Here is a 24,864-nt window from a genome sequence, read left to right on the forward strand (position 1 = left end):
ATGTTTATATAGGCTTCAATTCTCTATAGTGTTACTGAAAGTGTGTTATGTTTACAGTGAAGCACTGTGTGCATGTTACGTTTTTTTTACATAATACAAGAAATTAATGGATGCCAAAATTTTGCAAAATGGTATTTTATTTTCCATTGTTTAGGCAGCTTCAGCATCATACTGTGAGATTCTGTTCAAATTGTTTTTTTTCTTCTATGAAGCCTGAGTCATTTATTTTATTAGTTTATAATTATTGTTTAATTTAGTCTTCAGGAGAGACTGCCTGCACACAGTACTAGTATTAATAGTTTTTTTTCTTACATGAAAGCTGAGGCATTTATATTATATTTTAAGGTAACTTCATGTTGTGCTGTGAGGTTCTCTGCACTTTAACTTTTGAACCAACAGGTGCATTTGGATAAGTAAAGCCTATTTTTCTGCATTTTTGTAGTCCTGGTCATCTTTTATATTGGTAAAGTTGTTTATAGGACGATTTCTCAGTGTCTTTGTTCTTTTAATCAATAGTTTTTAAGTAATAACTTGAACATATCACTCAATTTTAATCACAAAAAGAGAAAATCGCAACAATTTCTCGCAACTTTCACTTCCTCCCGCAATGTAATTGCAACAAAAACCTAAAAAACACCGCAACTTTCATCGCAATTTTTTGGAAAAAACCCCACAACATCAGACATTTTAGCCCGCAACAATCACAAAAAAGGCCCGCGAAATCCTGGGGGGACTGTATAATAAAACAATTATTCCACTCAATCTTGTCGTATATGGCTGACAGCCATCAGCGCATATCCGACTCAATTTCGTGGAATAACTGTTAAATATTATAATTGTACAAGTTTGTCAACTATAGAATTCACTCTTTTTAAAATGCACAAGATTTTACTCTCAAGTTACATTTTTTCCCCCTGTTAGTTTTGCATTTACTATTAAATAGCTTGTTAAAATATCTTTTCAATCACCTTGTTTTGAACCCATCAGTTGGGATGGTAATCAAGGGAAGAAAACGGTAGACCTGGTGCAAAAGAAAAAATGTCATGCTCCAATCTGGCAATTTCCCGCATTCAAATCGAAGAAAAGGATCGACCACTTAATCAGAATAAAGTGCGACATTGGTAATGGCTGTCACAAAGGATATTAACACTATAAATCTGTGGAACCACATACAATTCTAAAAGGCTTTTGCTGTATAAAATAAGCACAATACTTCACCCTTGTTCAAGATTGCATTGATTCTTAAATAACTGAACTACAGCAACTTGCTGCGGTGGTGATGTTTGTGTAGTTCACATGTAACCCAATGACACTCGGCTCTCAGCGCCACTACACGTGCTTTCCATTTTTCTTGTGTGTTTTATTTTTTATAATCAGTTATGGACGATTAAATTGTTAAATTGATTTTAATGATAAAGAAATATTGCACAAGCCTAGTAAATACACAGACTGAAGTGAAAGGCATCAAAAGTCAACTTGTTATTATTGGGAAAGAATGATCAGTAATTACATTTGCAATAATCAATCAATGTTGTGTTGCATACATTTAATTACAATGTCATAGAAATACTCTTATTCCAAAGCAGTAAATCTCATTCACCTGTATGACAGCTCAAACACAAACGGCGATATAGCAAAAAACCCTGAGCTGTTCTTTCAGTCAGCCACTGTAAATCCCTTGTCAGAATACAGAGTTAGTAATGTCAGATTTAAAGGCCTAGGCAAAGTGTGTGACCCTAAAACATTTCTACTTCAGATGGCCATATTGGACACACACACACACACACACACACACACACACACACACACACACAGAGAGAGAGAAAGTTAACATTTACTCGTGACATTTATGATGCCCTGGATTTGGGGACTTTGCTGAGAAATACACACCCTGATCATAAACATAGCTGCTTTGTCTGGTCACAGAGAATTTTTGGAATAAACATGACCAGAGCCATTTCACAGTCAAAACAACACACCGCAAAGGTGTCCATTTCTGAAAACAAACAGTAACAAGAAAGTAAAAGAGGTACATACTGGCTTGCGATGTCTTCTGAGAGATTTCGTTGGTGAAGGCACCAATGCCTTTGTTCGAAATCGCTGCCAGGGAGAAGTAATACTCAGTGTTCGCTCGCAGACCCTCCACCACATAGGACGAGGTCGGGCCGAATGATTTTGTTATCTATTTGTTGGGGAAGAGTAAGTTAAATGTGAAATTGAACAATATGATACATAGAACTGCCAAGTGTTCATGTGTCTGTTACCCTGCATTCACACTAATAAGTAACAGTTACTCTACGCTAGTTCACACTAATGAGGGGTTTGGAGTTTGTCTTTTTGTGCATGTGCAGCGACCACTATTGTTGTGGGCGTGGTCATGGCTGCATAGACAAAACGCATAGCCTGTAGCCCACTATATACATATTACACACCATTTCTGTTTAAAATGCATGGCGTGCTAAGTTTTGCACAAGCTTATTTAGCAGATTAGCAATGCAAAGTAACTGTACGAAAATGTGCATTCACCAGAGGCACTATTAATCTTCCAAGCTTTATGTTTCCGCATAATCCCTCTATGCAATTTATATTAGTGCTGTCAAAAATGTCGCGTTAGTAACGCGTTAACTTGACTCAATTTTAATGGCGATAATTTTTTTATCGCGAGATTAACGCTCTGTGACATGATGTAGGTTTTTCATAAGCTTTTGAAACTGCCAGGAACTTGGAACATAGACTTTGCTTAGAAAACCGATAGCAGCTAGACTGTAATGCCACGCCCCGCACATAGAGGGCATAGAGTCCTCTGCCCTCCCCCCCCCAAAGAACCAGCGCGGGCAGGGCGCGCTAGTAGAGATGGGATTTATGGCTCTTTGATGGGATCCGCATCTTTGTGATCCGTTCTTTGAAAAGAGCCGTTCAAAAGACTGGCTCATTTGGCTCTATTTAAATATTTATTCAGGTTTAAGAAGACAGCGTCTAAAGAAGCCAGATCCCTCTGAACTATAAACTCAATGCTATCCCAGAAATCCTTCCTGTAATATGCAAATTTGGCCGCCTCTGATTGGACAGCGTGACGCATCAACAGGCAGAAAGTGTAAAAGTACAAAATGTGTTAAGTGAGCTGAAACAGTAAAGATCAGATTCAATGCAATATTTGTCAACGAACAACTTAAACTTAATATAATAGTGTACTTTATATTATAATCAAGCATGTCAAGCCTACCGTCACTGTGTAACCTGTCTCTCTGAGTTGTAGACTAACTCAAACAGTAGATCACTTCACTCATGGTTCTTTTGCTAGCCCCGGTGTTCGGCTTAGGTTTCACTTTGCAGTGGCTGTATCAAGACGTGTTATGCTTTGCAATACAAAGCAAGCCCATTCACGTTTTTATGCTGATAAGAGAAGTACAATGGTTTTTCATGTGACAAAAATGTGCGATTAAATTGCAATTAATCGCGAGTTAACTATGACAATCGCGACATTAATCACGATTAAATATTTTAATCGCTTGACAGCACTAATATATATATAAATAAGTGTGTGTGTGTGCGCGCACCAGGGTAAAAATGAAACCATGATCTTTACTCCAGATTTGAACTAACTGCATGTAGGATCTAAAGAATCAGAAGCACATGCTATATTATTGATCTGAGGAATCAATTGAGGCAGTTGTTTGAATTTATCATAATACTGCTTCATACCTAATTTGCACAGAATTGAGAAAATCTCAACTCGCATGCCACTTGTTGATGAAAGGTTGGTTCTGTATCGCACACATATAGAAAATGAACAGTTACGTGTTATTGCTTGTTAGTGTGAACGCAGGGTGAACCGTTTTTCTTACATTTTTGCGTCAAACAATGTGCTTAGTCAGAACTAAACCCAGGTATGAACTCGAGTTATAAGAGCATATAATTGGGGTTGCATTGGACAAGGTGTATCGTAAGATAACTGATCTTAGCGTGTCACTTGAATTTGTCACTTTACCGCATTATAACAAATTAGCATTAACCTGAGGAAACGTGTATTAACACGCAGAAGCAGAGCCCCATGTCTGAAACTTACATCGAAAACGAACAGCTCTCTTTTTCCCTTTTTCATTTGTTAGTGTAAACACAATATTGGCATTAACAGAAGGCCATTCCAAAAAGGCCATCACAATAAAACACTATGAGATTGAAGCAAGTTTATACCACAGCACTGTTGAATGATCTGTTCTGATTTGTCAGAAGGTGTTTATTCATTTTCTATTAATAACAGCAACGCTGACAGTACTGCAGCTGCAAATAACAAATTTATATTAATGCACTCACTCTGATATGCTATTGTTTCCATAGTAACACAGAGACGGTTTCTCCATATAAACAGATTTAATATAAGTAATAACAGGAACATGTTTTACCCACTTTCATGACGTCATGAATAAAAAGTATGATGTGGTGTTCTTTTAATAATTAAAAAAGTGTGCTGCCAAATTGCTGTGGTATAAGAGGAATAAAACACTTTCACGTGTGCTGTTATAGGAAAACAATCAATTTTGGGGTGATAACAGTAACACCCTCCACATCGCATCACTATGTCATTAATTATTTCTCTATAACGGCACACCCGAGTTGTATTTCTTGCATATCAGACAGAAATGATAAAATCTAATGCACCTGACTCCCTTGACTGCCTTCTTTATAACGAAGCTCATAACTAATGATCCCCTCTTTGTCGAATGCTGGCTCCCAGGTCAGTTCGATGCTGGTGTCTGACACCTCACCAATCTGAAACTTGGATGGCTGTCCGGGAACTAAGAGAAAATCCAGAGTGACAGCATGACACAAAGGCCACACAGCAACACACAACACCATGCTCAGTACACTCATGTTTCATAAAATACAGTCCAGCTTCGATTCAAATTTTAGGCTATCATTAAAAAAACAAGAAACCGAGAAACAGACCTCCTTGCAGCACTTTGACGTGAATAGGATCTGAAAATGGTCCGTCTCCTACTGAGGTAAAAGCCAGGACACGGATGGTGTAGGTCTCGGTGGCTACAAGGTTCTGAATTGTTGTGATCATGCTGTCCTGCACGTTGTGGATCTGCCACATGCTCATTGCCTGAGATGGGTCCATGGTGTAGTAAACACGGTAGCCCTTGATTTGGCCATTTGGCTCTTCTGGCTCTTCCCAGCGCACCATCATGGTGCTGTGGGAGATGACCCTGGCCTGGATGTTCCGGGGAGGACTGGCAGGAGCCTGCTCCCCCGTTCTGGCTTCGACTGGTTCGCTGGCTGGACCCTGGCCAATGGTGTTCACGGCCGAGACACGGATCTCATACTCGGTGTTGGGCGAGAGGCCACCGATACTATAGCGAGTGGTGGTGATGGAGTCCATGGCCTCGAACTTGCTGTCTGGGATTTTGGCACGGTACTGGATGATGTAATAGGAAACAGGCTCAGGGTTGCCACTGTCCCATGTGATGGTGATGCTGGTGGCTGTAGTTTCAGTAACAACTGGTGTACCTGGAGGCTTGGGCAGGGCTGTAGGAAGGTACATAGAAAAATTCTAATTTATCAACAAGGTCCTTACGTAAGTTGTCATTATGCAAATGGAATTTCATCTAAAAATATAAAGAACTTATGGAAAAAGAGGACAGAATACAATTGACATTATCCACTAAATTTACACAAAGTTAACCCTTTGATGCAAAACATGGGTCAAAAGTGACCCGGCTGAGTTTTTATCTTCTATATCTTTGCAATAAATTAATTCCATCATTCAGTATTCAAGGTATTCCTCAATTAACTTGTTTTTGATCATCATACATCCTTATTTTATTTTTTCCTTTCTTACTTTTTGAATAAAAACCCTTTTTGTATCACTACCCTTCTATAGCACAACATGGGTCAAAAACAACCTGCATTCATTTTCCAGGTTATTTCATGTACGGCTGAGTGTTTCTACGATATACTTTTGAAATAAATTCATTTTGTCATTTACTTTTCCAAATATGCAGTAAATATCTTGTTTTTGTTTAGCACAAATCATCATTTTTATTTTTCCTTTCTTAAGTTATGAACAAGCACAGCTTTTGTAATTCTACATCGAGTTTACACACATGGGTCAGAAACGACCCGCATGCATTTACTACAGCGTTTTGTGGGAACTGTGAATTGTGCTTGTGTCAGACATTTCACAGCTCAGCACGGCGCCCTTTGCCCATCTAATACATGGAAGTAATGTTTTTCAATGGTTCTAACATTACCTTAGAAAAAAATTGATTATGTTTAGGTTACCTTGAGAGTGAGTAGATTACTTGTCAGAAAGTTACAAGTAATTACTATTAGCTACCGAGCTGTTGACATAATTCTACTTTAGTTAGCTAATTTTATTGTAGTTGGCTTAGTTAACTACATGGTTAATAAATAAATAACTGGCCCCATTCACTACTAAAGTACTTACTTGAAACAAATTATTATTATAGTATTAAGACATTTAATTTTAAATCACACTTGGATGACCCATGTGTAGTAATATAAAAAGTATTTTTGTTCATAAAGTAGGAAAGAGAAAATTAAATTAATGATTTGTGGTAATTAAAAACAAGATATTTAAAGAATACTTGGAATATTCAATCATAAAATAAATTGATTTCAAAAGATAGAGCAAAGAAAACTCAGTCAGCATGAAATAACCTGGAAAATGAATGCAGGTCATTTTTGACCCATGTTGTGCATTAGAAGGGGTGTGCATATGTTTTGCATCAAAGGGTTAAAATGGTGGCTGATGGAAGAAGTTTTGCCTACTGCAAAATAAACATATTTAAATATATTCCTGATTTTAAGTAGTTCAATGCTCAAAAAGGTTCAGCAATCCAAATCTACAAGCATGTCCCCTCTTACATTTAACAATGACTTGGGACACAGCCTCGATGACGCCCAGACTGCTCATGGCCACACAAGTGTAGTTGGCTGACTCATGCACGCTGTTCAGTTCCAGAACATTCCGTCCAACTGGCATGTCATCCTCCGGCGTCAGGTCCTCGGAGTTAAGCATCCACTTGACATAAGGCATGGGTGAGCCCACTGCCACGCAGGTGATGTTGATGCTGCCGCCTGGCATGATCTCGTGATTGGTGGGCAGGATGGAGAAACGAGGGGGCACGCGCCGGACTGCAAATGCCCAGAGAAGGATGGAAAACAAGAAAAAAGAGAGACAGAGAGAAAGAGAGGTGACAAGACAGGGCGATGAAAATGAGTCCTTCTTTAGAACAGAGGTGTTGTCTAAAGAGAGGACGATAAATCATAAAAAAGTGAGAACAAACTCTAAAATTGTGTAACTCAAAATAAGGATAACGTAACTAAACTAAGATAACTACTTCACCAACAATATAAAACTGACATTAAATCAACAAATTCATGGCAACAAGGTTCGATTGACTAATATTCGACCCATCACAGCACATTTAATTACACAAAAATCTATTATGAGTTTCTCATCTTTCAACCTGTAAGTAAACTACGTTTAGACTACATGTGTAAACTCCATGTAAAGCAAATGTAATAATATGAGTAGGAAATAAGTATGAAAAAATGGTAGAGTGCTGAAAGAGTCCTTTCAGTGCTCTACAACATCATGTGCAACTCAGCAGGAAGTGGCTCATGGAAGCTGCTCCTACTAGATAGAAATTATGGATCGAAAACATCATGTCAACTGATTTAATTTCAGCTTATGGACGAAAAAACATGAATGTGATTTCATGTATTGCAAACTAGATCATTAACTAGAGAGGAAAGATGAGAAACCTTAATCAGATTTTTGTGATCAAGGGTAGATCAACTGGACAAAGCCTCTTTGAGATCTGACACGGTTCCATTAATAGATGCAGCTATCATTTTCACAGACATCATGCAGAAAAAGGGTAGAGAGAAAAACTTAACAGTAAAGTGGACAAAAAAAACCAAAACAACCAAATATAGATTTGAGATAAAAATGCATAGAGGAATGTAACTCAAGGGTCGCTAGCATGCCCAGACAAAGACGACTGAGGAGGAGGAAGAGAAGAAGAAAGGAAAGGAGAAAGGGGTAGTGAACGCGTATAAGAGAACGAAGAAGAGAAAGAAGAGGAAGGAGAGCGAGGAGAGAGGGGGAGGGAAACCCACTTCAATGCTGACAAAGTTTCGTTTTTGTCTCGGGCCAGTGCGGCTGAATGTAACAGGAGCACTGTCACATTGCAGTCAAGGCCAGAAGCCGAAACACAAAGCAAAATTTATTTTTGAGAAAATAGTTTTTGTTTTTGTTTTTCAAAAAATGACATCGGAAAAGTAGCTGATTTTAACTCAACTGGCCATGGATATAAAAACAAAGGGTTACTTACAGAACTCAAGGTCACAAAAAAAAAAAGAACAGGAAATATGCTAGTCTACAAAGGGAACAATTAAGAACTTGTACAACAAGGGCTGTCAAAGCCACACATGAAACTCAGGATGAGTGAGGATGGCATGGAAAGCAAACAGACAAGAGGGGGCAGGGCATTTATGAAGAATTCTGGTCTGGCCAGGCTGTGGACAATAGCCTTTTCATAACCTGTCCAGCGCTTCGATTCTTGGGAACCTTAAATTGTGCCTTTTGGCCGAATTTGGGCTATTCATTGAAATATTTGTGTGAAAGTTTCCTGAAAGACAAGGATGGATAAGGATAATCCAATACTTACACTGTTCAAAAGACAGGAGTTAGGAGTGAATTATTTTTACTATACATTTTATATATAGACAGCATAAACCACACACACACAAACACACACTATATATATATATATATATATATATATATATATATATATATATATATATATATATATATATACACACACACACACTACCGTTCAAAAGTTTGGGGTCACTTTGAAATGTCCTTATTGTTGAAAGAAAAGCACTGTTCTTTTCAATGAAGATCACTTTAAACTAATCAGAAATCCACTCTATACATTGCTAATGTGGTAAATGACTATTCTAGCTGCAAATGTGTGGTTTTTGGTGCAATATCTCCATAGGTGTATAGAGGCCCATTTCCAGCAACTCTCACTCCAGTGTTCTAATGGTACAATGTGTTTGCTCATTGCCTCAGAAGGCTAATGGATGATTAGAAAACCCTTGTACAATCATGTTAGCACAGCTGAAAACAGTTGAGCTCTTTAGAGAAGCTATAAAACTGACCTTCCTTTGAGCAGATTGAGTTTCTGGAGCATCACATTTGTGGGGTCGATTAAATGCTCAAAATGGCCAGAAAAATGTCTTGACTATATTTTCTATTCATTTTACAACTTATGGTGGGAAATAAAAGTGTGACTTTTCAGGGAAAACACAAAATTGTCTGGGTGACCCCAAACTTTTGAACAGTAGTGTGTGTGTGTGTGTGTATATATATATATATATATATATATATATATATATATATATATATATATATACATACATATATATATATATATATACACACGCGCGCACACAGAGTGTTTCAAAAATATTTGATATTATTTGAGATGTAAGTATCCCAGAAACTACATAGTCTAGGCAAATGAAACTGAGCAGGCTTAATGTTGAGCAATATAAGATTTATTCCTCAAAATTTGAATGAGAAATTCAAAAGGTATGTAGATTTCATGAACGGTTTCACAAATTTTCAATATGCGCGCCACCTGACACACAGACAGCCTTCCTCTTAGAACTTTTTGTGCCGTGTCTAAATCTGCATTGCAGTTGGCGCATTTTTAGAGAATTCTCTCATAAATGCACAGTGCACGGCCTTGTTCGACTGTGTTCGAGCATACGCTAACAAACAAAACGCCTTTTCTTTTCCAGTGAATGGCATTTCTATACCTAAAAATATAAAAACATTAAACATAAAATTTTGACCTGTTTCCACACATGCTGTTAAAATTTGAGGTCAATTGAACGAGAACTGGCAAAGTTATTAGATTGTGAAGTATCAAATTTTTTGAAATACCCTGTGTGTGTGTGTGTGTGTGTGTGTGTGTGTGTGTGTGTGTGTGTGTGTGTGTGTGTGTATGTATATTTACACACACACACACACACACACACACGGGGCTGCAAAAGTAGGTATACAGAAAGGATTATTGCAGTATTACCAGTATTATAATAGTGATGCTAGGTTTCATTTAATACTAACAATTTGTTTGAATGTTCTGTTTTTCATTACTGTATACCTACTTTTGCAGCCCCGTGTGTGTGTGTGTGTGTGTGTGTGTGTGTGTGTAAATAATAGGGCATGTTTTTTTAGGTTAAGAAATTGAGTTCAACATTACAAAAGTTGCTCTAAATGTGGAATTTGGGGCTTCTGGACTTGGAATACGGGGCTGGAAGGAGCTGCGGCATACATACTCCAATGAGAGGGTGTGAGAGACAGAGAGCGATAGAGAGAGAGACAGAGTGAGAGAGAGAGAGAGAGAGAGAGAGAGACGGGGGGTGGGGAGCATGGAGGTTGAGGTGCAAGGGCTGGTTCAAAAAAGAAAGAAATTAAAAGACAAAGACACCAAAAAGACAGAGACAACAGGTGGAGGCAGACTCAGGCAGCAGAATAGCGGACGTTAAAGGATGAACAGACTGAGATGAACCTTTTCTACATTTACTTGGAGCTTGAAACAAGACATGGATGGATAACAAGGAAGCAAGAGGAAAGAGGACACAGAGGAGACCTGGTCCAAGTCAAGCAGAAATTACAGCTCTCAGTGGGTTTGGCTTTTCCCACAGAGGGGCTTGAAATGCAAGATTCAACTCCCAACAGCATTCTAGCTTCTAAATCCTTGCACACATTTTCCCATAATTCAGATCACAATTATGTTTTTAATTACTTCTTAGAATAAAATGACCTTCACAGTCTTTGTTAAGAGGGGAAGTTGAGACCTTCTAAGGCAGGGTCATCAGTTCCAGTCCTGGGGCTAATTTGGTGATTTGCCTTTTCAAAGACACAACTTAATTATCAGGCAATCAGGAAAATTACTAAAGTGTACTGAACTCTGGCTCTCCAAGACTGGAATTGATGATTTCTCTTCTATGGTGTCTAATAACTGATATTAAGATAGGAAACAAGTCATTACAAGTCATTATTTTCCAAGTTATTATTATACGTGTCTTGACTTACAAATTTGCATATTTGCTTTCCAGAGAAACATAATATTATAGAACAACTTTCCTTTGAATGTTCTGGAAAAAAAGAAATAAAGAAAGAAAGAAAGAAATTTTTTAAAAAGCTGCCCCTCCCAAAAGCGCATACCCAACAATTTTTGAGAAAAGGTGAAAGGGCAGCCTATATGTCACAAGGTCATGCATGGGTGTGACTGCATGAGAAATTAATCTAATATGGAACCAAACTGTCCACCAGGTCTTCGAACTGGCCAGGCCACTCAAAAGCATGCAACATACCCCCCCACCAAATATTTATATACAGCAAGTGCAACTTTAGCAACAGTTTTATATGGAAGACGGACCCACACACATAAATACACACAATTAAAATGATGCTGGAATGAAAAAATAAATAAATAAAATCACCAAGGCACACACAGATATTTCAGTGCAGGTGTGTTCTTCAAGGCACTGACCACAGATGAAGCAATCTGATGGTATGGACTTTTCAAGGGTAGCGCAGCAATTCTTTCCAGATTTAAAGATCCAATTCATATTAAAAATGGGACTACAAACCTGCCAACCCCAAAGAAGACTAATTCTTCGTCTGTTTTTTTTTAAAAAATATATTCCTTTTACCAATCGCATGTGTAATGTCAAGCACAGAAAAGGTTCCACACAACTGTCATTTTTCATTGGTGATCTGCTGCTCAAAATGAACGCATTGCAGGAGCGCAAAGCAAACAAATGCCTTTTTACTCACTGTTGAATCTATCTAATATGAGATTGGACACTTCACTATAGGCCTATCGAAGCTGTTTTCAGGCAAAATACTCTGTACATTTTCCTGTTTCCACCAAAAATATTCAGACACATCCCTGATAAGTAAGCTTAGCTAGTGAAAGGAGGGGTTTTGTTTCAGAACAACTACACAACTGTCAGTTATTCCAGATGTATATTCTCAATGTCCATTTACATTTTAATTTATATTGGGAAAACAATCAAACATGGGTGTCTTTTTTTTTTTTTTTTAGTGATAACTCATTCTAGTGTCCTGTTAAAATGTTCCTCCAGAAAAATGCATGAAGGTTGGCAGGTCTGGAACTATATGTTTATATGTCCAGTGCGAGGTTTTATTTGGCTGTACCTTTTTAACTCTAGCTGGGTTTCCACAGAGCAAGGGCTGCAACTTTTCACCCTTTGACACGAATCAGTACCAGGATCATTATGTGCTGAAGGGAAATGCTCGTTTGATAACATGGGTCAATATAATTAGAAGCATTATATCAATGTTTTGCTTTGAAAATTTCACTTCTTAATAGCCACTTTGGCTAAACTACTGCTTCAAAGTTTCCTTCTAAAGTACTTTAGCCTGTTTTACCACACCAAGATTAAAATTTAGATTTACATAACCCTCTGTGAAAATCTCTTTGACTGCAAAGTTAAGGCAACAATGTCTCAAAACAGTTTATGCATCTGGCACTAACAAAAGACTGACTCTAAACGAGTCTTGACTCATCCGGTACATGTCAACATTTGAATCCTAGCCTATCGATCCATCAGGCTTGTCCGGCTTTGAAGAAGTGCTGTATGAAATAGAGTGCAGTTTTAAGGCTTTATCTGAGCCTCAACACACAGTAATATTCTGAGCTTTCTGCTGCCATTACAGGATGAGTTAGTGTGATTGAATCCAAACTTAGTTGGCAAAGTCCTCTTTCACTAAAACCAGGAGTTCAGGAGGCTGGACCAAACAGATTTAGAGCAAAAAAAGTCAAATCCTCATTTCAAGCCCCGATGTGGCGAAAACGACAAATCAAAGGATTTAATAGTGGACAAGGTGAAAGGCAAGGTAAAAAGAGAAAATGCCACTTGTAGTATTTTTTTAAACATTGCTTTTGGACAGGATGTGAAGGAAGGAGTTGCGCCAGACCACTGTTTCAAAGGTGAGCACTATCTGCCATTTTGGTGAGACAGTCTGTCCAGCCCCAAAATGAAGAAGGGAAAAGCCAACAAAACACGCAGCCCATAGTGCCACCTTAAAGCTGAGATTACACCTTGCTTCAGTGTTAACATCTGGAAGGATCCATTCCACCTGGGCAGAAGGGGTCTGGTGGGGATTTCCATCCACAGGAGGTTGCTCACATTTACTGAAATGCTAGACAATCTCAGTGGAGGCTTAGAGGATTCAGCACCAGTAATGGATGTTATTACTGGTACAAAGCCGCAGAACATCTGTGGCTGGTTTATCTGATTATGGCAAATATGACACTGATAGAGTCTGGGACTGCATTATTTGTGAGGTTTTAGACACGCATTTTAGTCCACCAGAGAACAGGGTGTAATCTAGCTTTCTTTTCCATTTTACACACCAAAATGCACAGCAAAACGTGCAAGCACATGCAAGGCACGGCAAGGCATGCAGAAAGCTGGAGCGGGAATGAACGTGCATACATGCACACGTGCACATGCAACTAAGCCAAAAAAAAAACCAAAACAAAAAAAACACCCCACAGCGCATTTTAGCACAGCACAGTCTTCCGGCATCATTGAAGACGTGTGTACGTCTCTTTATGTAAGATTCAAACCCTTTAAATTGTATATTTTACTTTTATTACTCGAAGCAGAACTGATAAATAACTTCAAAGCTATACTGGCAGGTACGAGGAGAGATTAGCGGATGCATTCAAACTGGCAGACTTGTCATTTCTGTTCATTTTGCACATTCTTTACTCTAGGGAGTTAAGCTCTGGTAAATCAGTGTTCAAAAAGACATTACTATACATATTGCATTAATTAATTTCCCTGCTAATTAGGGCTAACAGTAGACTTAACTTGCATATTTTTTGTGATAAAAAGGATTAAAGGAGTTGCAGAAATTCAGCCTTTGGCCACTCTATTTTATTAGCTTTGGCTTCGTAGGGGTGCTGCCTCATGTGTCGTAGCAGAAATCAGTTGTGATACCAGATTTACAACCAGATTTGACGAATAAAATCTTGCCAATAAATGCCAGGCCCTGAGAGTCGCAGTGCTACGTTTTCATTATTTATACCTCCAACTCATGCTCGGAGCCTGTGTGACGATTATTCTACCCCTCCATAACACCGCCATGTCTTCCTCTGAAAATGAATTATTGAAGAGGCCATTTTGTTTCAGCACAGACATTATGAGATAGTTTAGCATGGGGGCATTCTGGCATCATTTTGCCTGAAAAATCCAATCTATGATACTTCTTTGATGCTTCTTGCAGGAGAACATGGGAAGGTTTGAGGTGTCTGGTTTGCTTTCCACCTAATTTCTCCTCCGCATGTTTCTCTGCTAGACAGATAATGAATTCATGAATACTGGTGCAAGAAGTGAAAAAAAAAATCTCAGAGCTATATTTGCTAGATTTTGTAACTGGAGATGTAATACAGAATTGGACATGCTTCAGGAGGCTGCCTGATGAGCTGCAGCCCAGCACATGTGGGCCATTACGTTCAGTGTGTAAAGCTCGAAAAACTGATGGGTCAATGTGAATTGGGCTCTCAATTTAACCAATGCAGGCACCAGTGGACCGAGTAAGAATTGGGCCCCAATTAAATTTGGCTGCTTCTCCACAATATTTGACCAGGATTAGAATGTACACACTCAAATCAAAAAACGAAAACAAAAAACAAGCCACTAGATTTCTGTTTGCGCCTAATTTAGGCGGCTTAATCAGGCAAATCATTTTCTGAAAAGCAATTCAGAAGTGTGCCGTTGCTGAGGGGACCAAATGAATCATAAATCCTGGTTTGATTGAGCTGGCTGAATGGAAAAGGACAAGTGGCAGTCAGTCAGCAAAGCGGTCTGGGTCACTCGCTGCCAGTTAGAAAAGCCAAGCTTCTGTTGTCTCTGAGGGACTGTCAGGAATTTAGAGATCATTATATTTGCTGCTGATCCCCGTGAATTATCCGCGAGTACAAAATTCCACAGAAAGTAATAACGTCCGGTCTGGTTTTATTTGCCACAATAGCTTTGTAGTGAGATGGCAGGAACACTGGCTGTAAACCTTATTTATTTTTTTTGTAGTACGTCTATGTTGGAACCACAAAAAGCTGCGTGTTACAACAGACAAGTGTGCACAAAAATACATACCACATTTAACACGGAGGAAATTCCAACATAAAGGGAGTTGAAAATCATACAAAACAAAGGCAAAGGCACACACAGTACTATAACATGTAATTAACTCCATATGAGGCCACAGATGACTTAATTAGGGTAATATGTTGTCAAAAAAAAGGAAGTAAAGAGAAGTTCACAGGAACACACAAGAGCAAGAAAAGAAACAGAGTGCCCACAAAAATGTCCATTCTGGGCATGCATCGAGCAAAGCTACATTCTCCCATCATGCACGTATATTCCATATGCTTATTCCCATGACATCAAATGCAATAAAGCTTTTTCTTGAGCAGAAGCAATACCAAAAGATGCAAATACAAAAAAGGCCCCACAATGCAAACTCAAATGTAAGGGTTTAAAAAAAAAAAGAGCCCGAACTTTGCGGGTTTCTATAATTTCTAATCTTCTTCTTTTGCAAACAAATCAAAATTTCCTTCAACTATTTAGCAGGTTTGAATATTTAGTTAATGCTCATTCAAACTGCTAATGAGCCTTGTAATAAATAAATATAGGTTTAAAAAAAAAACATCGTTTTTCGCCTTTAATGTGGGTAAAAAAAGTAAAAAAGAAAAAACACACCAACCTTCTCGAAGCTCTGAGGGATGTAAAGGGGTTGATGCAGAACACAATGACATGAGGAGAAGAGAAAAATAGGGGAAACACAGAGAGAGTAAAAAAGGCCACCTCAAGGCTTTAAGCTGCTGCATATCTCTGCTTTTTTTTCCCTTTTTGAAATCTACATATTATAGCAGTGACACCCAGTTTGTCACAATCTTGCCCATCGCTTTTTGACCCAGAAGGACGCCATTCATCCCAGTGCTCACTACAAAGCACTCGGGGTTAATTTAAACACGTCATCACAATAAAGAAAATCACAACGTCTTTTTTAGCCACCTAAAAAGCTCCCATGGTGGCCCATTTGTTTAAATTAGAGAAACAGAACGGAGACAAAAGAAACGAAAACAAAACCAATGAAACAACAAAAAAAAAAACAAGAAATAAACTTGCTGCACAAAAAGCATGACTTTTATTAAATTTAGCAGCTACAATGAGAGTCAATTTAAATACACTTCTGTGAGCAGCTTTTATTGAAAAAATGTCAGTTCGTCATCAAATGTCAGTTTTGATAATCCATTTAGAAATGTAAATCATCAAATTTAGGTTTTTTTAGCAGTACAGTTTTGGAGTAGCTTTGCATTGTAGCTGTTAATTTCAGGTGCAGAACACTCTAGAAACCAAAACACATTTGATTACAGTCGAGATTAAAATCAAGCTCTGAAAATGAACGGAAGGAGACGTGATACATTTTTTAGTGCGGTAGGTGTATCAGTGAAAATGAACACACTTCATTTATGAGCAGAATAATAAGTATAAGAGCAAAGCAACACCTCAGACTTATTGGTACAATATAAAAGAAACCTGAATTATTTACCAGAGACAGGTTATCTAATATCACTCAAGGAATATTCCACAGTAAATATTACAAGTATTTTCTCTTTCTGTCATTGATTTTTTTTTAAAAAGTAATGGATGTTATAATGCCAAGCCTGCTTACTTCTTGCCTGTGTAAATGAGTTTCCTGCTCTAACACATCTGTCTCAGTTAATAAAGAGATCATTAATAATCAGTTGAATGAGGTGTATTAAAAATAGGGAAAACACAAACAATGGCACTGAGAACCTCTGCTTATAATAACAACAACATCATATATATATATATATATATATATATATATATATATATATATATATATATATAAAAATAGTATACTGTTTTTCTTTTTCCCTTCTTGGAAAGGTTATGACTATTTATTTTTATACCCTGTTTGTCAGTTTGGTCTGTAATATGTATGAGCTGAATACTCATTCATAAACACATTCATCTTCAATACTTTTTTTCTGTACCTTTTTATTTTGATTGCCTTGCCAGCCAATCAAAATTAGACTTACCATCATCCATTTGTACCTGAAAAGTTCACTAGAGAAAATACCAGTGGAGGACTTTTTTGCCCATCAAGTCAAAAATGCTCATATATTCATTATTATTATTTTTAAATAAAATAAAAATGCGTAAATATTAATCTAGCATTTGAGCAAAAGCAACTAGTTCTGTTACACAATGTGCAGTTTAATATTTTCTATTACATTCTGAAAGAACATGTTTCGAGTAGTTTGACGTATAGTGACAGACTGGATGGAGAGGATCTCTGAGGCCAGGTTGCTCCCTACCTCGCACATACAAGTTGGCAGGGGAAGAGTAGCGCACGCCTTGTATGTTAGTCGCTACACACTCGTATTTCCCCTGATCCGTCTCCTCGGTGTTCTCGATCTGCAAGGCACCTGGGAGGAGGGCACCGCCCAAAGACAACGAGAGAGAGAGAGAGAGAGAGAGAGAGAGAGAGAGAAGGAGATGATGAGAAAAAAGAAACAATTTCACAAACCCTCTTCATGTGATGTAGGATAAAGATCAACTGATGCTGAGCTCTGGGAGGGTTATATAGACTAGGGAAAATATAAAATATTTATGTCAAAAATTCACGAGTATTTTTTGCTTGCCCAGAAACCTCAGGCTAACAAGTGCTAGCTAATGTAATTTGAGCTAGTTAGCTAGTTAACTGGAAACGAGGAGGGAATAAGCCTGTGTAACTATAGTCCTTAGCCTCTCCAGGTAAAGTTTTTGATGTAGCACATTGGGTTTGCACCCTTGACAAAAAGTCAGCTTTGGTGAATGTTTGGGCCACAAGTTGCAGTGTCCTGTCCTCACATCACAAGTAAAAATATTATTTGAATCTGGTTAGCATCTTTTCTCCCAAACGTATTCAACTGTAAGGTAACTGTGCGTTATTCTAGCAGAAGAGTTATGTGATGGTGCTGCCCTGCACTTGGGTTTGCCAATTTTCATTTGTCTGTCATTCGTGCATGCTAATTCATCAGTTAGTAAAATTGTTTGCTGGGTCGTTTTTTGCCAGCAGGTGGTTGGATTCAGAACAAATAGTGCCTGCATTAAGTTACATCCCACCACCATGAAGTGCATTAAGTTTTTCTCTGATAGTTCGAGCTACCTGTCCTTTAGGCAATTACAAATCAAAAGTTCTAGTTTTGACACGTGTGATTTGTCCCTCTCTGTTTTTCACAAAGTAGTCAGTCTGAATTCACAGCTACAAACATGTAATCATGTAAAACTCATGTAAAATCCTTAATCATTCTGCTTGTGTAATATGAGTGACAGCTGGACACACCTGGAGCAGCAATACCTGTTCTATTCAGTGCCCATGAGCTAACAGAAAACCACACTTATCCAGCGCAGTCTGGATCGTTGTGGATGCCATCCTTCTGGCCAAGACAGCAAGACCAATTACGCTCCCCTGGACTCAGGACCCACGTATGACTGTCACTGTCAGGCTTTCAACTTGCGTTCTCTTAAAGACAGGGTGACACCTGGAACAGCTGTGCCACTTGAGAGGCCCTTAAAATTAACTGGTTGAAATGTACCTCTGTGCATTACAATTACACTACATCTGGTGCTTATGTGACAGACTGTGAAGCTCACTCTGTCAGACACTTCTGCGCTCTCAACAGGGACCAAGGCCATCAGAGAAAAGATCTAGCAGCATAATCTTCTGGTAAGCGCACACTTTGTAAAATACAGTCAGTTCCTTCCATCCATTTTGGCATATCACTACAGTGACGTGGCCGCTCTGACGGCTTCACTCATCAAAGTGTCTAGGGAACATTACAGTAGTGGTTTCCCGTTGCCTTCTACTGGATTATTATAGAGGTTTTCTCCTCTCAACCATTCACACACACACTCATATGGACAATTTAGAGCCAGCAATTAGCCTAACCTGCATGTCTTTGGACTGTGGGAGAAACCAGAGCACTCGGATGAAACCCACGCAGACATGGGGAGAACATGCAAACTCCACGCAGAAAGGCCCCCATCAGTCGCTGGGCTCAAACCCAGAACCTTCTTGCTGTGATGTGACAGTGCTAACCAGCTGCACCACTGTGCCACCAGTCAGTTTCTTAGCTAGCTGTAAAGCTTTATCATTTAGATAAAACCGCTAAAATGTAATATCTGTTTCAAAACCCAGGAGTACGCATCGATTATTGCGTAGGTATGTATGTTGGGGCCCTTTGCAAATAAGCCAGGATTTTTACTGAAAGGTCACTCATTTGTGTCCAGTGAGTTTGGACACCGTGTTTCCATATATGTCCAGCTGACACATAAAAGCTTGACCAATCCATGAGCTCAAACAAAGAAATACATCCTGTATCTGTATTTGATTTAATTCCGAAGTAGGTATGGCCCATTTTTTAAAAACAGAACCCCAGATGTAGAACTGGCAGCTCTGTTTGCATGGTATGTGAATTTTGGCTCAGACAGTTCCTCAACCTCAGCTACACTTAACCTCACTGAACTGGTCCAGAACACTAGAGATGTACATCATGCAACACAACACACCCATATACACTCTTTTACAAAAAGAAAAAGGAATACAGGGACTTTGTGGTTGTAAAGATAAAAGGGTCTTTTTTAAAAGTTGGTTTGATGGCTAAAGTCCTCAGTTTACTTTCTGCGAGAGAACGTTCGGGAGGGTTATGCAACATCAAAACTACCTTTGCAGGTTTAGAAGCATCTGTCCTCTCTGCGGTTTTGTTTTGGCTGTCGCATATCAAATCACAGGTGCTGTCATCTGCAGAGTTCATCTGCAGAGTTCACCCAGCTGTCTCTGCACAATGTGTATGGATTGCTGTTTTCTCTCTAATTAAGTCAACTGTTGGCTCACTCAAATGTAATTTCTACAATAAGAAGGCCTCAAGGGTTCTTCCTTCAAAAGGGCTTCTACTTGGAACAACCATTTGTTGTAGGGCTTTTCATCCAATCTTTGAGTGTTCCCCAAGAGGGATGAACCAACCAAAGGAACCTTTAAGTATGCAAGATGGGACCCCCCCAAAAAAAACAAACAAACAAACAAACAAACAAACAAACACATTTCTACAGTAGAATCAAATGCTTTTCCTTGCATCACTGATTGGAAAGAGGCCAGGGTCAGAGCACAGGGTCAGCCAGGGTACAGTGCTCTGGGATTGGTTGAGGGTTAAAGGGTTTGAGAGCCAAACAGAAGCAACTTGACAGTACTGGGATATGAGCTTTCAATTTTTTAATTAACTGCTCAGAACCTTTACTTCTGAACCTTTACTTTGATGTGTGTGTGCCATATAAAAGACTATCTTTACACTTTTAGAAAGCATAAAGGGGTCTGCAAGCATTTTGTAGACGATTAATGGTCTCGCATCCTAAATGGGAACCATCCATCCATTATCCGTAACTGCTTATCCTGTACAGGGTCGTGGGCAAGTTGGAGCCTATCCCAGCTGACTATGGGTGAGAAGCGGGGTACACCCTGGACAAGTCACCAGATCATTACAGGGCTGACACATAGAGACAAACAACCATTCACACTCACATTCACACCTACGGTCAATTTAGAGCCACCAAATAGCCTAACCTGCATGTCTTTAGACTGTGGGGGAAACCGGAGCACCTGGAGGAAACCCACGCAGACATGCAAACTTCACACAGAAAGGCTCCTGTTGGCCACTGGGCTCAAACCCAGAACCTTCTTGCTGTGAGGTGACAGCTGAATGGGAACCTTTTATGAAAAGGAATTATAGTTTAGGGTGCTAGAGTGTAGTTGCAGGCTTGATGAAGAAGTGTCTCCTCTGACAGAGATCAGAGTCTTGACAATGACATGCAACATTGACCAAGAACTTTGTGCTGTAAAATGATCTGGCATATATCAGACAAGGAATGCCTTGGCACTGGTATCTTCCAATGACTGCCTTAAATAGAATCTGTGGTATTTTTATATTTTGGCTAGATACAGACGTCTGTTCCAGTTACAGGCTCATCAGAGGGCAGCACATGGCGAGATAGAGCAGATCAACATTTTTCTGATGTGTAATGTTCTTCTATCAAACCAGGAATGTCAATTCATTTTCCCAAGCTTTTATCTTCCACCCAGTTTCATTTCACATCATCACCCTTTACTCATCCATCCATCCATTATCTGTAGCCGCTTTATCCTGTTCTACAGGGTCGCAGGCAAGCTGGAGCCTATCCCAGCTGACTACGGGCGAAAGGCGGGGTACACCCTGGACAAGTCGCCAGGTCATCACAGGGCTGACACATAGACACAGACAACCATTCACACTCACATTCACACCTACGGTCAATTTAGAGCCACCAATTAGCCTAACCTGCATGTCTTTGGACTGTGGGGGGAACCGGAGCACCCAGAGGAAACCCACGCGGACACGGGGAGAACATGCAAACTCCACACAGAAAGGCCCTCGCCGGCCACGGGGCTCGAACCCAGGACCTTCTTGCTGTGAGGCGACAGTGCTAACCACTACACCACCGTGCTGCCCCCCCCCCCTTTACTCATAATATACGATATTTCTGTGTAATCTCTGCCCTTTAATCAAGGACTATTTTAACTATAAGCCAGATGGAGAGCTATATTTCATCATTAGGATCAATCATTTCCATCCTCATCTCATCTCCTACACCTGGAACAAGTCTGACTCAGCGATTGGACAAAAATTGGTACCCAAATAAAGATCATTTCTGGCCACACAGTGCTCTGTGCTCAAGCCCATGCTGCATTCTTAGATGCTTATTTTCAGTCCTTCACACTCAAAAGCACAGGTGTCATTAATAGCTTTATCAAAGTGGTGATCCTACCACACCTCTAATCACTCAGATCCCATCAGGGAGGCCAGCCAGAATAGCACACCGACGTGCTGGGAGCAGGTGGGTCTATAGATATATGTGTGTGTGTGCGCGCACGTGTATGTGTGTAGACATCGTCTGATGTGCGCTGCAGGTGACCTGGCTGTAGCAGGTGAAACTAGACTGTGTTCTGAAGTCTCCTCAGGTGATGTTCCACAGCCTGTCGTGTACACAGACGACTGCAGAAAACTCAGCCACACTGCTAACTGCATTTTAATGTTATTTAACCGGGCTGTGATAATTAAAACAAGACATGGCTTTGCTTTTCTCTCTCTCTTACTTTCTCACTGGCTCTTTTTTTGCGAGGGCGATAAGTCTTGTGCTGCCCTCTCCATGACCAGCCTCAAAGGGCTTTTAAGAACTGGGTCCGGTTTTAATCAGCTAATGACTCTGTGGGAGAGCAGCTATAGATCGCCGGTGAGAAAACCTTCAGCGAAACAAGGGAGGTAAATAAATTAAAAGCTATTTAAATTCCAGCAGCAACCCAAGAGCATAAATATTCTCCGTCTTTTTTGTTCATTGTCTGAACTGGGTTATTTAACATGTTGGGCTTTATTAGAAGGGATCAGCTGATTCCGCCATCCCTGCTGACTTCATTAAGGATTTGCCTGTGGTTTTTCTTCATTCAAAGCTGGGGCAGAAAAACAACACAGAGAATTCTTGAGTCAAGAAGGCCACGATGACGCTATTTTTATTCTTTTTCAAACTGCTTTCGCCTTGTGTGACGGTTTATCATTACAGCATGATGCTGTTAGGGATACACACAGAGAGATAGCAAAGCTCATTAAGGTATCCTTGTGACACATGTTTAGCTTATATCTTAGCTTTCCTTTTTCTCAGCTGCTTAATTTTATTTTTCACCACCCTTTTGTTGAAACCCTTTGTTGTTGGACACAATGAGTATGATTTGCATTCACACAATGTGCATGTTTTTCTTGATATGGGACGTTAAGCTTCTTTCCCTCCTTCAACCAAAACATCTAATTTTCTCTTTTCAACCATGCAGTCCGCGGCCAAGTGAAAAGTGGTGTCATTAAACAGTGCCGAGCCGGGGCATTTTCGACATTCTGCGAACCAAAACAAAATGCCTTTGATGTCGCAACTTCCAAAAGCGCTGTTCTTAATTATTATTTGTTATGTATGAGCGTGACCATTTTGAATTCCCAAAATTCCTGCTGCCTGCGGCTTATTCCAAGACTCTAGTGTCGTTGGCAGGGCATGTTTTCACTGGGAGAAAAATAATGCAAGAAAACGAGGATATTTTCTCTGGGTATCAAGTGGAGCAATGGCTTAAAGGATGCAATGATATCAAAGGCTCGTGACATTTCTTTATGATAAATGTTCATTCAGCAGAGGGCCCAGGCTATGCATGCGGAACTCCAAACAGCACAAACCCTCCAGCTGAGACCTGTTATGACAAACAGAACCATAATGATTATAATAAGGGATTTGAGAGAAGAACATGGAATTACATATCCATGAACAAATGCTGCCACAGTGGAGACACACATTCTGGTCCTCACAACAATGTCGTATCGAACCAGCTGTGAAATGAAAACAGCTCGTTGTTTATTAACCCTTGTGTTCTGTTTGGGTTAAAAATATACTGTGGCAGCGAGGGTGGTTTGGAACCTCGTATCATTTTTTCATGTCATTTGTAGTAACCACTTTATTATAGCGGGCGGCACGGTGGTGTAGTGGTTAGCGCTGTCGCCTCACAGCAAGAAGGTCCTGGGTTTGAGCCCCGGGGCCGGCGAGGGCCTTTCTGTGTGGAGTTTGCATGTTCTCCCCGTGTCCGCGTGGGTTTCCTCCGGGTGCTCCGGTTTCCCCCACAGTCCAAAGACATGCAGGTTAGGTTAACTGGCGACTCTAAATTGACCGTAGGTGTGAGTGTGAATGGTTGTCTGTGTCTATGTGTCAGCCCTGTGATGACCTGGCGACTTGTCCAGGGTGTACCCCGCCTTTCGCCCGTAGTCAGCTGGGATAGGCTCCAGCTTGCCTGCGACCCTGTAGAAGGATAAAGCGGCTACAGATAATGAGATGAGATGAGACTTTATTATAGCGAGGGTTGTGGTAGATCTGGAGCCTATACGCTATGAAATGGAAAACAGGAAGTGGAAAAACACTGTGGATGTGAATTACAGTCCAACATAGAAGGCCATACGCACACACGTTCACACCGAGGAGAAATTTTGCATAGCCAGTACATGCAATGGGATGTTTTTGGGAAGTGGTAGAAAACAAGACAACCCTGAGGAAACGCACTCAGACACAAGGAGACAGTAACCTGAGCTCAGGACTGAACTGGGGAACCTGGTGCTGTCAGGTGGCAACAGTGTTTTACTGCACCACTCTGCCGCCTGGCTTGGCCAATAATATGATTTCTGTATGTTTTAAATATTGCAATACGGATTTATTCTTTGATGTCACGAAAACCTTTTAAGCACACACTGGATTGCTGAGTCAAACAATGTCCCTTAAAAGGGATTTTGTAATCTATGCGTTTCCACAATTAGCCTTTTGCGGCAGCGGTGACGTGATCATGTGTCGGCTGTGGGCAGCAAGGAGTGAGGTAGAACCAGCATGGCCCAATGGTTAGACCAAAAGGCCTCCGGTTCGATTCCCTGGACCAGCTGAAATGTCTGAAGTGCCCTTGAGCAAGGCACCTAACTCCCAACTGCTCCTCAGGCTGCTCTGGGTATCTTGTACATCACTCTGGATAAGAGTCTGCTAAAATGCCATTAATGTAATGTAATACCAAGACAAAGTATAGTGTGTGTCAGTAGTAGG

The 24,864-nt window shown here is 39.9% G+C and overlaps 1 protein-coding gene across 15 annotated transcripts in view; it reads right to left on the minus strand.

Annotated features, from left to right (window-relative positions):
- The window catches only part of ptprsa (protein tyrosine phosphatase receptor type Sa), a 513,824-nt gene that overhangs the window by 144,895 nt on the left and 344,065 nt on the right, over window positions 1–24,864 (minus strand). For all 15 annotated transcript variants that reach the window (XM_060941290.1, XM_060941298.1, XM_060941295.1 and 12 more), the window contains 5 exons: window positions 17,505–17,615; window positions 6,892–7,161; window positions 4,948–5,529; window positions 4,660–4,796; window positions 2,038–2,182 (listed from right to left, as the gene is read on the minus strand). In XM_060941290.1, the coding sequence (XP_060797273.1) occupies window positions 2,038–2,182; window positions 4,660–4,796; window positions 4,948–5,529; window positions 6,892–7,161; window positions 17,505–17,615 (1,245 nt within the window). The remainder of the gene's footprint in view (window positions 1–2,037; window positions 2,183–4,659; window positions 4,797–4,947; window positions 5,530–6,891; window positions 7,162–17,504; window positions 17,616–24,864) is intronic.

The sequence above is a fragment of the Neoarius graeffei genome, chromosome 15 (assembly GCF_027579695.1).
Source record: "Neoarius graeffei isolate fNeoGra1 chromosome 15, fNeoGra1.pri, whole genome shotgun sequence".
Classification (NCBI taxonomy): domain Eukaryota; kingdom Metazoa; phylum Chordata; class Actinopteri; order Siluriformes; family Ariidae; genus Neoarius; species Neoarius graeffei.